At 41.1% G+C, this 12,103-nt stretch overlaps 1 protein-coding gene across 3 annotated transcripts in view; it reads right to left on the reverse strand.

The window, feature by feature from the left end:
- Positions 1–4,464: 4,464 nt before the first annotated feature.
- ctnnd2a (catenin (cadherin-associated protein), delta 2a) overlaps positions 4,465–12,103 on the reverse strand; it is a 338,809-nt gene continuing 331,170 nt past the window's right edge. For all 3 annotated transcript variants that reach the window (XM_074693201.1, XM_074693199.1, XM_074693200.1), the window contains 3 exons: positions 8,527–8,658; positions 7,942–8,018; positions 4,465–7,051 (listed from right to left, as the gene is read on the reverse strand). In XM_074693201.1, the coding sequence (XP_074549302.1) occupies positions 6,632–7,051; positions 7,942–8,018; positions 8,527–8,658 (629 nt within the window). In that variant the 3' untranslated portion in view covers positions 4,465–6,631. The remainder of the gene's footprint in view (positions 7,052–7,941; positions 8,019–8,526; positions 8,659–12,103) is intronic.

Below are 12,103 nucleotides of genomic sequence, written 5' to 3' on the forward strand. Positions count from 1 at the left end.
TTTGGTTAAACTATCAGCGTAGAATATTTATTTCTTCTACTTCAGTGTTTTGGTCTATGACCCATACTTGTAAACTCACTAGTGCCATTCCCTTCAGCTAAATATATGCTCAGCTCCAGAACTACTGGAAATCTTGTTTAACTCTTTGCTTAGACATTAGTATTTTCAACATCTTACATGTGAAAATGTAGTTTACCATAACAACAATCATTGTTTATAAAGTTAAGCACATTTAGACTTTTATGTCTTCTTCATCTAAACAAAACAAAACACCCCCCCAATAAAGAAAGAAAGAAAGAAAGAAAGAAAGAAAGAAAGAAAGAAAGAAAGAAAATTTAATGAAAAATAAAAATACCAGTCTGATTTCCAAAGTGCATGATTATTTCCTATAACTTCATTTGTCCACTTACCTGAGCTTTTCTGTTGATCATCAAATTGCTTCAACTGCTCCATAAAAGAGTATCTTAATCAAAAACCTACCCCACACAGGACACAGCTAATTAACACAATATAACAAAGTACAAACTGTAACCTTACCTATCAATAGTCGATCCCTCCTGTCAGTGCTGTCGGGTGTAGATCAGAGTCGTGACGGCTGCTGCCGAGCTTTCAGCAAACATTTCATGTCACCACTGTCAAATTTCAGTTCTGTTCATCAGCACCGCTGGGTCATGGTACCCTGTGAAAGAACTGTTAGTTAGGATTAAATTGAAACATCTTGCCACTTCTTGAAGGTGTAAATTAACCAAATAACACCCATGACAAAAAGAAGTGAGAAGTAACTGGAGCGAATATTAGAATTTGGATTTCTTCAAAAATGTCTGTTGCCTATGACGCTGACAGGTAACGCTGCACAAAGATTAAAATTTATCAGATGCTTCAGTCTTCAAAAAGTGAGTGAGCTGAAAATGAAGAACCAGGGTGTTATGTATACGACTGTCACCTGATAGATTACCAGTGTGGAGATGCAGTTTCCAGGTGAATGATGAGTGAAGCAGAGCTTACGTTTCAGTTTTTACATGTTCAAGCCAAATTTTAAATTCTAAGAGACAAAACCTCTAGTTTTGGGTGTGCAGACCTGCCACAAAGTGCATGTGTACTTTTCCAACACCAGGCTTAAATGCAATATCTTGTACGTCATTTATTCATCACAAAAGCTTTCAGTGTCCTGAAGATCCTTCTGGCTCTACAGGCCATTGAATCATCTTTTGTTACACTGATTGACACCTCAGCATACAACTCTTTATGTTTGGTCCTCTTTCAAGATTGTCAGAGAACTGGTTTTGGTTAAAGAAGTCCAAAGTTTTTTGAGTAAAAGTAAAAGTTTAAAGTTAAATGACTCAGTGGGCTACTTGTCAAACAGAAATACTGTGTATGCATCTCGCTGGTGTCCTTTTTTGAGGGTTTTGCTTTCCTCTTTCGGTGACACAGATCAAAACAGATCTTCCAGTTGAATCTGATTGGCATAAAAACTTAATTACAGTGAGTTTAAAGGTTTCAAGTGTAGTGAATACAGGAAGTATTGTATGTTTAAGGTATTTATAATTGCCTCACCCTCTACTCACATGCCCTGTCTCATACTGATAAAGGTAAAAGAGCCTAAAAAATAACTCAACACCTCTTGATAGAGTGATTTGTAAATGCATATGAGCCTGCAATAAACAGATGGTGTATCAGAGTATATAGCTGTTAAAGTTATGTGTGTAAGCTGCTTTCCAAAGACTGATGTAAATGGAAGAAAGTCCCTAAACTGGGCCCTAATTTCAGCTTCCAGCTGTTCCAGAGACTCCTCTTGGCTAATAAAATTTACAAGCATTTTTAGAGTTTTTACCAAGACCGAATTTTATTTGAGGCATTTCCCATTTAACTTTACTTTGTCTGTCTGAAATTTTCTAGTTTACCAAAGACATTATTTAAGACACTCACACTGTTTGCTACATCTCGCACTCATGTGGCTGCTTTCAACACTCACACTGTTACTGCTACATTTAGCCTGAAATTTTCCTATCAATTCAAAGTCCCCATGACCTTTCCCATTTATCTCACATCCTTTATTCCTGCCTTTCCTCCTTCTCACCTCCCTTCTCCTCCAAGCTCCACCCTCCTCTCTCCTTCCATTTCAGATGAGAGCACTAATTTCTCAAGGTCTATCTGTAGCACACAGTGGCTGCTTGGAGCTTCACTTCTCCTTAAACACAAATTGATTTCACGCTCAAATCCTCCCAGTATAAATCACAGGCCCTCCACCTGTGCACCACTGCGCCTCTGTCTCCTTCTTTTCCCTTACATCTCACTTTGTCTCCTTCCACCCCCCTTCAACATCCTGCCCATCTCTCTGCTGACATGCACCTGCGCACACAAACATGTGTACGCAAACACACATCTTTGTCCAAGGTGTGTGACGCTGTATGGGCAGAGATGCTGTGAAAGAGAAATCAGGCAGAGGGGGAGTGAAACAGCGAAGGCCGGAGGCAGCTCCAGGGTGGAACAGGGCAGTTTCTCGCAAGGCCGTGCGTAGGAAAATTGAGGAGCCATTTTCATGCCACATTAAGTTACTGCAGCCTTCCACTTTGTGACTGTGCTCAGACAGAAGAGACTTGCCTCTATTGTAAAGGCTAATAATCAACGCAATAGAGTTATTACCCAACAGTACATTTCACAGGCCCAACCTAGACAGGATCAAAGAAGGGGAAGAGGGGGAGAGAAGGGGGAGCCATGAATCCTAGTGGGTTGTAACAAATGCAGCTAGCTCTATCTCAGCATAATTCACTTAATATGCTTCAATTTAATCTCAAATGGATATCTAAATAATTGTACTCAGTCTCATGCGGCAGCACAGAAATGAAAGGAAAACAACAGAAAATACAAAATGTGTATTTTCACAACTTCGTCTTTGATATCCTACGGCAGTCATTAAACTAAAAGTAGAAGCAGGTGGGAGTAAAGACTCACATTGACTCCACATGTCTATCATTATCATTAATAACACCACATCTCAGTGCTGTCACTGCAGGGCAACATCACAGTCAAATATTAACCCCCTGTCATGCTCAAACATGCCCATCAATGCAACACCATCAAAGTGCAATAACTGCACGGCATCTAAAAGGGGTCATTAACCGTCAGAGTGTGAATAGGGCTGATATCCAAAGCATTGTCCTACATGTTCACACACGCCTGTCAGTCATGTCCCAGGCAAATACTCAGTGCTTGATTGAATAGATGATTGTAAAAAGATGTTAACAGAGCTGGCTGTCAGCGACAGCAGTGGTTAACAGTCTGTGTGAAAGCTGGCTGAATGCATTCACATAGTTAGCATTGTGACATGTCCCTGAGTCAAAAGAAGGCTATGAATATAACCAGTCCAACAAACCAAGGTGAAGGAATGTATTCTCAAGCATGTACTCAAACTCAAGTAGAGGGCACACCGTCTTCTTTTAGAAACATGAAGGCAATGTTGTGAACATATTGTTTCTGGCTCTAACAGCTTCACTGAAGAAACTGAAATCTAAGTAGGCATTCATGTCTTTTTATTAGACGTAATATGAGACACATTCACCTGACAAGTCCAGAAATAATCTTATTTTAAGATATTCAAAGAAGGGTTGCAAATGGGTGGAAAAAATCCAGTATTTTTTTCTTTGTCTAACGCGATGAGATCAGGATCTGTTTTACAAAGGTGACCCGGCCAAGAGGTCCAGAAACTTTCACAATTTCCAGAAACTTTCTGCGGGAAATTAAGTTTGGGAAATTTGGAAATTTTCTGAACTGTTTTATCAAAACTTACTTGACTTTGTTGTTGTCGTCAGGTGATGCCTCTGATGATCTTGTGCTGTGAGCCTCATGCTCAGTGTATGAAGGGAGTATGGCCTCAATAGCCATGCAGGAAATAACTGCTATGTGGTCAAGGAATAGCATAGATATTTAAGTGAAGTTCCACTAAGTCTGGTTGTTTTAGCAAAATGCTACAATATAAATCCCTTGGTTATATTTAAGTTCCTCATAATAAATTCCCAGTTTATACCCATAAACTACCATAGAAAGTTTCTGATTTTGAAAATTCATGGAATTTTGCAACCCTAATTAAAAGACAAAAATTAAGCCTAAATTGCTTGTGAAGAGTAAAAAAACAAAAGAAAACAAAAGCAATTAAAATTGTATGTAATGTTTTTTTTTTTTTTTTTTTTTTTTAACCAAACTGTTTCCTAAGATTGACTCTTGGAAGAAAATTGTTTAAACATCCTGATTAAATTCCATTTTCAAACCCAACAAAAGCTCTTAGAACAAAAGACTGACATAAAAGACTGACTAACCTACGCAATAACCACATCATATCCTTTCTCAAAGAAAAACACTTGATGCAATAGACTCGTGAAACATCTGATGGGCTTCTTGATCTGAAACTACGTGTTTTGAATGATCAAATATAGTAGACACCAGTTTGTTTGATTGCAAAGAGTCTTTTTATTTTTCCTTGTGTTCAAGTACGGTCCTCTCTCAGCAGGGTCATCTAAGAAGCATGGACACACAATAACACACAACTCGCACCAGAGCCTGAGCATCTTCAGGTGGGATTTCTCTTTTGTCTCGATTGGGAGGGGAGGGGGGCCTGATCAGCAGCTTCCACGTTTAGGTCAAGTGAACAAGAGTCCTGTTGTACATCACATTATCATTTTTTCTCTGCGAACATTTGTTGCATTTAGTGACACTGACATCTGCACATAAAAATTATATTATATATATATTTTTATTTATATTCATATATTCATAGATTTGTCATTCTATATCAACATTTCACTCTAGTGATTTTTACCTTGGTTGCTCATGTTGTAAAACTGGACAAACTGTCGGTAGGAATGCCTTGATTGGACACTGATTTATACAGGAACGCACACCCACATACACGCAACAGAGGCATACACACACTACTACACACATGCATGCATAGATACGCTCGCTCAGGTTTACGTGTACACTCACGGGCCTCACACTCATACATACACAAACGCACACACGCTTGTGTCCCAGCACACACACAAACACACACACACCTCCGCCATCCTCACACACTCTCAGCCAACACAAAGAGGCAGGTCTGTACATCTATGGGAGGGAGATGTTACCCATGATCCCCAGCAATAAGAACGGCTTCACCTGATTAAAACACAAGAAAATAAAAGTTACAAACAGCAGAGGGAGTCATCTTGTCATTGTCTGTAAACTTCGACAGAATGTCCCTTTAAAGTCCGACAGGACTGGCCCATGAGGTGTCAAAGTTTGGCACAATGTCATGTCTCTCTTTTTCCTTTTCCCACTGTACACTGTGATGTACAATACTCCTGGCAGCTCTTCTTGAATGGACCAGTTTTTATGCACAAGTGAGGATGAAAAAACACTTAAAGTTGACATGGTCAAACATATCAGCTCCTGAAAAGGGAAAAAACATCCCTCTCCAAAGACAGAGAGTGTGCTTTAAACATACACATAAATTCTTTCGGCAGTGAAAAGCACTTTTGTTGACGAGGACTTGGAGCGATACTGCTCTGCCAATCTGTTGCTGTGGCAGCCTTGAACTGCTCTTGACGTTTAAGTGTGTCCACAACAAAATTCACTGATGGAGAGAGAAAGACACAAACACTGCAGGGTTTCCTCAGGTCAAAACAAAGGTGTCCACTGACATCCATCCAGAAAATGTCATTTGTTCGTCTTTTTTGTTTGTATTTTGATTCATTTTGTTGCTGTTGGTTGATTCAGTCAGTTGCAGGTCATGGAAAAAACAAGTCTGATAAGTGGCCCCATCAAAAACATGTGTAATATACACACTATATCACCACTGAACTGTACACAGAAAATAAAAATGCTTCTTTTCAGTGAAAATTTAGAAAAGTACAAATAAAAAAATGTCAAAATGTAAAGGATGATGAAAAAAAAGTCTGCTGAAGATGACATTCCTTGAAAACAAAATTAAGGAGCCTCGGTAGGCGGCAAGGCCATCGCAAAACAAAAAAGAAGGAGATAAAGCAGTGCTACGTTTGTCACTCAGGTGAAATGGTAAACATCCGCTTCTTGCCTTGTGCCTCGTGTGCTTTCATCTTTATCTGTGCTTTTATTCCTCCTGACCTCCTCAAGAACCCTCACGCCATCCTTGTCTCTTCTTCTTTGTCTTTAACAAAAGGTCAGGCCACCTCCTGCTCCTCCAGAGAAGGAGCTCACCCTCATCTGCTCCCCAATTACTTCTTGATCCCATCTCTCCTCCTCTCTGCGTACTCTCCACCTGCTCGTTTCCTCTCTATCTGTATTCCCCTGCCCACTCCTCCATCACCTTTTCAAACACTCTTCTCTGTATCTACTCTCACCCTCTCCACTCGTCTGTGCAATGGAGCTGACTTTGAGGAAATAAAGCTGTCTGGGAAAAAAAGGAAAATGTTGGCATGCACATGCACAGTCTCTGTGTCACTCGACCTGACGCCTTCTCCTTCTGTTATCCCCCAACTTTGAGATTATCTGGTTACAAGTTCCTTTTTATCTTACCACTTTCTGTCACCTTGTGTTAATCTGCTGTTAAACTCGCGCAAAAATAATCCCTTTCACACACACGCACACAGACCCCCCCCCCATCATTAAAGTCTAACTAGACCCAGGAGTCAGGCGAGGCCGGGTAGTGGCTGGTCTCGTAGTTCAGTTCGCTGTATGGCCTAGAGGCCGAGTAGAAGTCTACGTAGTTGCCGGTGGATTTCAGGCCCAGATGCATGCGCAGGTCTTCCCGAGGGTCCCGGGGTGGTCCAGCGGATGTTGGAGGCTGCTGGGGTTGGGCCTGAGGCTGGGCCTGTGGCTGGACCTGTGGCTGTGGCATGGACGGGGGAGGCGGAGGGACCTGGTCCTCGTAGTAGACGTCGTCGAAGCTCCGGCTCTGGCTGTGAGGCGGAGGCTGCGGCGGCTGCGGCTGGGGGAAGGAAGGAGGGGGAGGGTAGGGGTCGTAGTCTTTTAGCACTGCTGCTGATGGACTGTCCTGCTGGGGCTGTGGGGGCACGATGCAGGGCTGAACTGGAGCCTGGTGGGGGGGGTTGGAAGTGGCGGTTAAGTGGTGGGTAGTGGTGAGGTGCGGGGAAGAAGAATGGAGAGGTGTAAAATATGGGCAGTAAGAGTGAGGTGAAAGAAGGATGGAGAGAGGAGGAGAAAGTGAGCACATAGAGGAGAGAGGTTTGAAAAGCAGGCAGGACAGATGAAAAAACTCTGATAGGAATCAAGTGGGGAGGGAGTCATGCTGTGAATTCTCCATTACATGCAGGTATTGAAGGGGCCAATTCATCTGTGATACTGTAACTTTCACAGACTGGTTTTATGTGCCTGTGTATATGTGTGTGTGAGTGTGTGATTTGAGATTTGATGTACAAACCCTGCGCTCACACATCCATTGAAGTTATTCAGTAGAATTAAACCGACGGTTGTAAAACCAGAGGTGTATCCACACATATGAGCTTATTTTCCACGGATTGAGTTCAGATAAACAACCAACCAAATGTTCAGTTTTAATCTCCATATTTAAAGGATATGATCCTTTGTGTTAGCCCTCCCTCTGGAGCATCAAAGCCATTTAACAGAGGCAGAAAATTAATGAAATCAACCGCGAGTGATGATTTGAATTACCAGTCAGGTGTGGTTTCAGGACACGATGGTTATTTTCTGGCTGAGCTGAGGGCGTGTCTCATTGCACGGCCTGCCAGTGCATCTCTTATCACAGTGAGACACCTTTTGTGTGCATGCGAGTGTGAAAGTGTGTGTGTGTGTGTGTGTGTCTGCTCCATCCTGCAGCTATCTCTCCTAATAAGCAACTTGTCATGACAGCATACGCCAATTTATGAGAGTGTTGATGACATGCATGCACTGCTACAATCTGCTCTGCTGGTGTGTATGTATGTTTATAGAGAACTGAGAACTCACCTGGTTTTGCTTTATATCATCACTGGCCGTCAGGTAGGAATTTCTGAACAACGTAGACGTCCCACAGGATACTTGAACTAAACAGAAATAGAGAAAAAGAGCAAAAAGACAACATCTTTATGTAAGTGAATAATCAAGATAAATAGTAACACTACTACTGCAAATTCAAAGACAAACAAAGGCGTGGGAAACTACATAATTGGCTTAGAGAAAATCAGCTAATTGAGTCCAAATCTTCCCGCAGTTTGTTTTAAAGTCCGGCCTCAAGAGAGAACCAAATGAGAGACAGAGACAGAGAAGGAGAGTGCAGTATAAAAATGTGGAAAGAGAGATCTAGACAACAGGATGGAGAGAAGGGGTGAGAAAGAAAAAGAAAGAGAATAGCAAAGTTTGAGGGAAGCCAGACAGAAACACTGGAATTAATGGAGGAAAAATCCATGAGGACCAAAAAAGTGTGAGGTCAGACAGAAAGACAGACGAGAGGAGCTACAGGGAGGAGAAGCAGAAGAGAAGGAGATAAAGAGGGGGATAAAATAGAATCATTTAATTCTTCTCAGTCTCTCTATCACACACACACACACGCACCTGCCATGCCGTCTTTCCGGGATGTGTGCTCGCCTTTGTTGCTATGGAAACCGGCGTTCGTTGCCGTGGAATCGTAGTCCATCTTGCGTTCCTTCAGACTCATCATCTCTCTGGGGGAGGCTGGAGCGCTCGCTACACACACACACACAAACACACACACACACACACACACGCACGCACGCACGCACGCACGCACGCACGCACGCACGCACGCACGCACACACACACACACACACACACACACACACACACACACACACACACACACACAAAATGAAAATAATGAGCAATAAACCTAGAACAGCATTTGCCTTCACACACTGCATGCTTATACTCCTGTGTGTGTGTGTGTGTATTGGTCTCTCAAGGTGCACAGTCATTATTCATCATTTAACTTGTCGGCATAAAGGGTCACCTCCAGCACATTGAGGCCCTTCTGGGAATTTCCAGTCACACACATACACACTTTTTTGGATTCATTGTTAGAATATCAAATTTTACATCTGCTGCGCTTAGTTTCACTTCAAACTGTTGGATTTTTTTTCCACTGTTGGTTCTATATCCTAAGCAATGCACTTGCACTTTAGCAACCAACAGACAGACTGAGCAGCTAAAACTAAATCCTGGACGTCAAACCTGAACACAAACAGGTCCTAAATGATGTCATGACTGGTTACCTAACAAGAAAGTCTTGTAAAAGTTCGACTTCTTAGGGCTGCCACACACACCAAAAGTAAAAGACACACACAAGTAGACAGATGTGAAGCTAAACTTCTGACTCGATTCAAAAGTTTTCTATCTTTTCCCAAAAGAAACTCAAATTCTGACAGAACCAGAGGCTACAGTTTAGAGCAGCAGTTCAAAACCTTTTTGACAGACACAACCTAACTGCACATTAAAGAGTCTCAAGCACAGCAATTTTGACATATAAATTTGCTCATCTCTCTGGTTTTCATACCCTTTCAATAATATCAAGATTTTTCAAGTTGTTTTGACAGATGGAGGCATGTGCTGTGTTTGGCTAAATATGGCTGCTGGATTTTGGGTGTTTTGGGCAAAAATGAACCCAAACAAACACAGTTTCGAATAAATTTACAATCCTAAATGAGAGATTTTTTTTTTGTTATGTAACAATACCACTGAGATTGAATATATTTTCAGTTTCTATTGCTTCCTCCAAATTCGGGACCAGCACTGAGTTGCTCTATGCCAGTACTACAGCTACTACTAGCTATGCCAAAGTTACAAAGGCTGATTTCAATAAGCGAGAAAGATGCACTCATGTCTAATTTTCTCATTCTGTCACTGCTAACTGTTTACCATGTTTTGATGTACTGAACATCTTTCTTCTCTGCTGCAAATTAGCCTTCATTTAAATACTTGCATTTGATAGCTTTTCTCTGTTTCTCTAAGTGTCCTGTATACCTCATATATATAAACCCCTAATATTTATGATGGTTCAGACTTTAATAATATTTTCAGATGGATTCATACACTGCAACATTTTTGGCTTTGCCCCAGCTGACATTGTTGAAGCAATAACATCTTAAATAAACACAAAGCTTAGTTTGATGTGAAGACTTTTGCAACTTGCTGTTGATAACTGACCAATGGCTAAGTATCACCCCCAAATGAAAGCCAAAAGCCAATCACTGAGCATATAGCATTTCCCGTACACTCGGACATTCTCTCCCTGGAAGTGCATTGAAATGCATTGCAGAAAGTCAGTTTTTGCTTGGTTTTGTGTGGATTTTGATTTTGTAACGGTCAAACGGTGTTCATGGAGTACATACAACTCTGACCCAAAAAAATATCTTGAGAGGCTGGGTAACAGGATGCATTTTTTACCCTTTCCTAAACCACATCTCAACCCAGGCAATTGGATAAAGTTGAGCAGTAGAACACAAGGTCAACTCAATGTAAATTAAAACAAAGATGTCTTCGTCTGTTCTAAGGCAAGTCAACATGTTATTTGAGGCAGCAAATTGTCCCTTTGCTGGAAAGAAATATGAAGGTAACTTTAAAATCTCTAACATTTGCTAACATTTGCTGACGTTCGTTTAGCATTAGCCCCTAGCTGCGTTGTTCCTCTTGTCAGTTTGTTTGTTGGGAGTTCATTAACCTGTTTTGTTCTAGTTTTTGTACTTTACAGATCTTACACCATTGTTAGCTTTCTTCCAAAGGGCTCTAGTTAAACTAGCGTTAGCTTCTGGAGCTTAGCTTCATTAACTTATCTGTAATAGCTGAGATTACAAAGGTTGGAAAATGTTATGCTGAAGGATTCAATGTAAAGATAGTAAAAAGTTGTTTAATTTTTTTTATATTCTGAGCTCAAAATCTTAACTTGGTAATGGAAACAAGATGTGGTTAATCAAGTTTGCACTGGGACTGTGTCATTCTGTCTCCAAGAATCTTTAATGGCCTCCCGTGAAATGTGCTCTACTGTTACACCTGCCATAGCGCCCGTTACTCACTGAATGTTCATAGTTTGTCCAAGTGAGTGAAGGGGGTGTGGCTTAGCCATACATCAATTTAGAGGACGAGCAGAAGTGGACAATTTTAGTGGCACTGTGGTGTCCTCTGTTCTCTCTCCCTTTTAAATGATTAATGACTTTAAATTGAACTGCATTAAGTACGATGTGGTACACAGTTTCACCGCCCAAATAAAAGACACAGCTTTAGTAATTACCTGAATCAAAATGCTTTCTCATATTTGCATACCTTTGCTGTCACCAAATTGAGTGAGCTGCATTATTTCAGCCATTGGCCTGACGAGTAGTCCAACATTTTGTTACATTCGTGATGTTACATCAGCTGAAATGAACCTTGGGAACAATCGATGAATGGTGCAGTATGGACACTGACTTTGGAAGATCTATATGTAATAAACACTTCACTACACACATGCACAGGCAAGGACAAACCATGCACAGTTTCTTTCACACATACGCACTCAGCATGTCACCATGTAATCCACTTACAGCATACCATAAGTGCTAACTCAGTCCTGTTATCCTGACTGACTGCGCTGCAAGAATCCATCACACCTGCATCAGTCCGTTTAGTGTGCTGAGCGAAATATTACTGCAACTACTCACTGCACATACAGAGTAGCATATACTCCATACAGTCTACAATCTAAGCCCTATATATCAAAAAGAAGCTCTGAGAACTCATCTCAGAGACATGTTAATGGCTTGACTGTCACTACAAGAGAGAGACACATGAGCATCAATGCACAAAATATGAGAGTTAATGCTTGAGACACAAAGCTGTGAGGTATTACAAATATCAGTATCAAAAGCCTTTGTTCTCTCACGCTGTTCCCAAAACCCAGATAATAGCGGTGTGGAAAACACTTAAAATCTGGCGAACCAAACAGAAGAAAGGCTTTAAAGTGTTCTCTGGAGTGCCTTTGAGTCTCATCTTATCTTTTAAAAACCTGAAGGACTTTATTCAGTCACTTGAAAAGCAAAGTCAGTAAACACGTGATATGTGACTGGCTGTGATGAATAGAGTTACATAAATCAATTAAAGCAAGACACACAAAGGAAGGCCAAAGTTTTTCTAATATTTG

Source organism: Halichoeres trimaculatus, unplaced genomic scaffold, assembly GCF_033239565.1.
Source record: "Halichoeres trimaculatus isolate MK-OKI-2021-1 unplaced genomic scaffold, fHalTri1.1 fHalTri1_scaffold_18, whole genome shotgun sequence".
Lineage (NCBI taxonomy): Eukaryota > Metazoa > Chordata > Actinopteri > Labriformes > Labridae > Halichoeres > Halichoeres trimaculatus.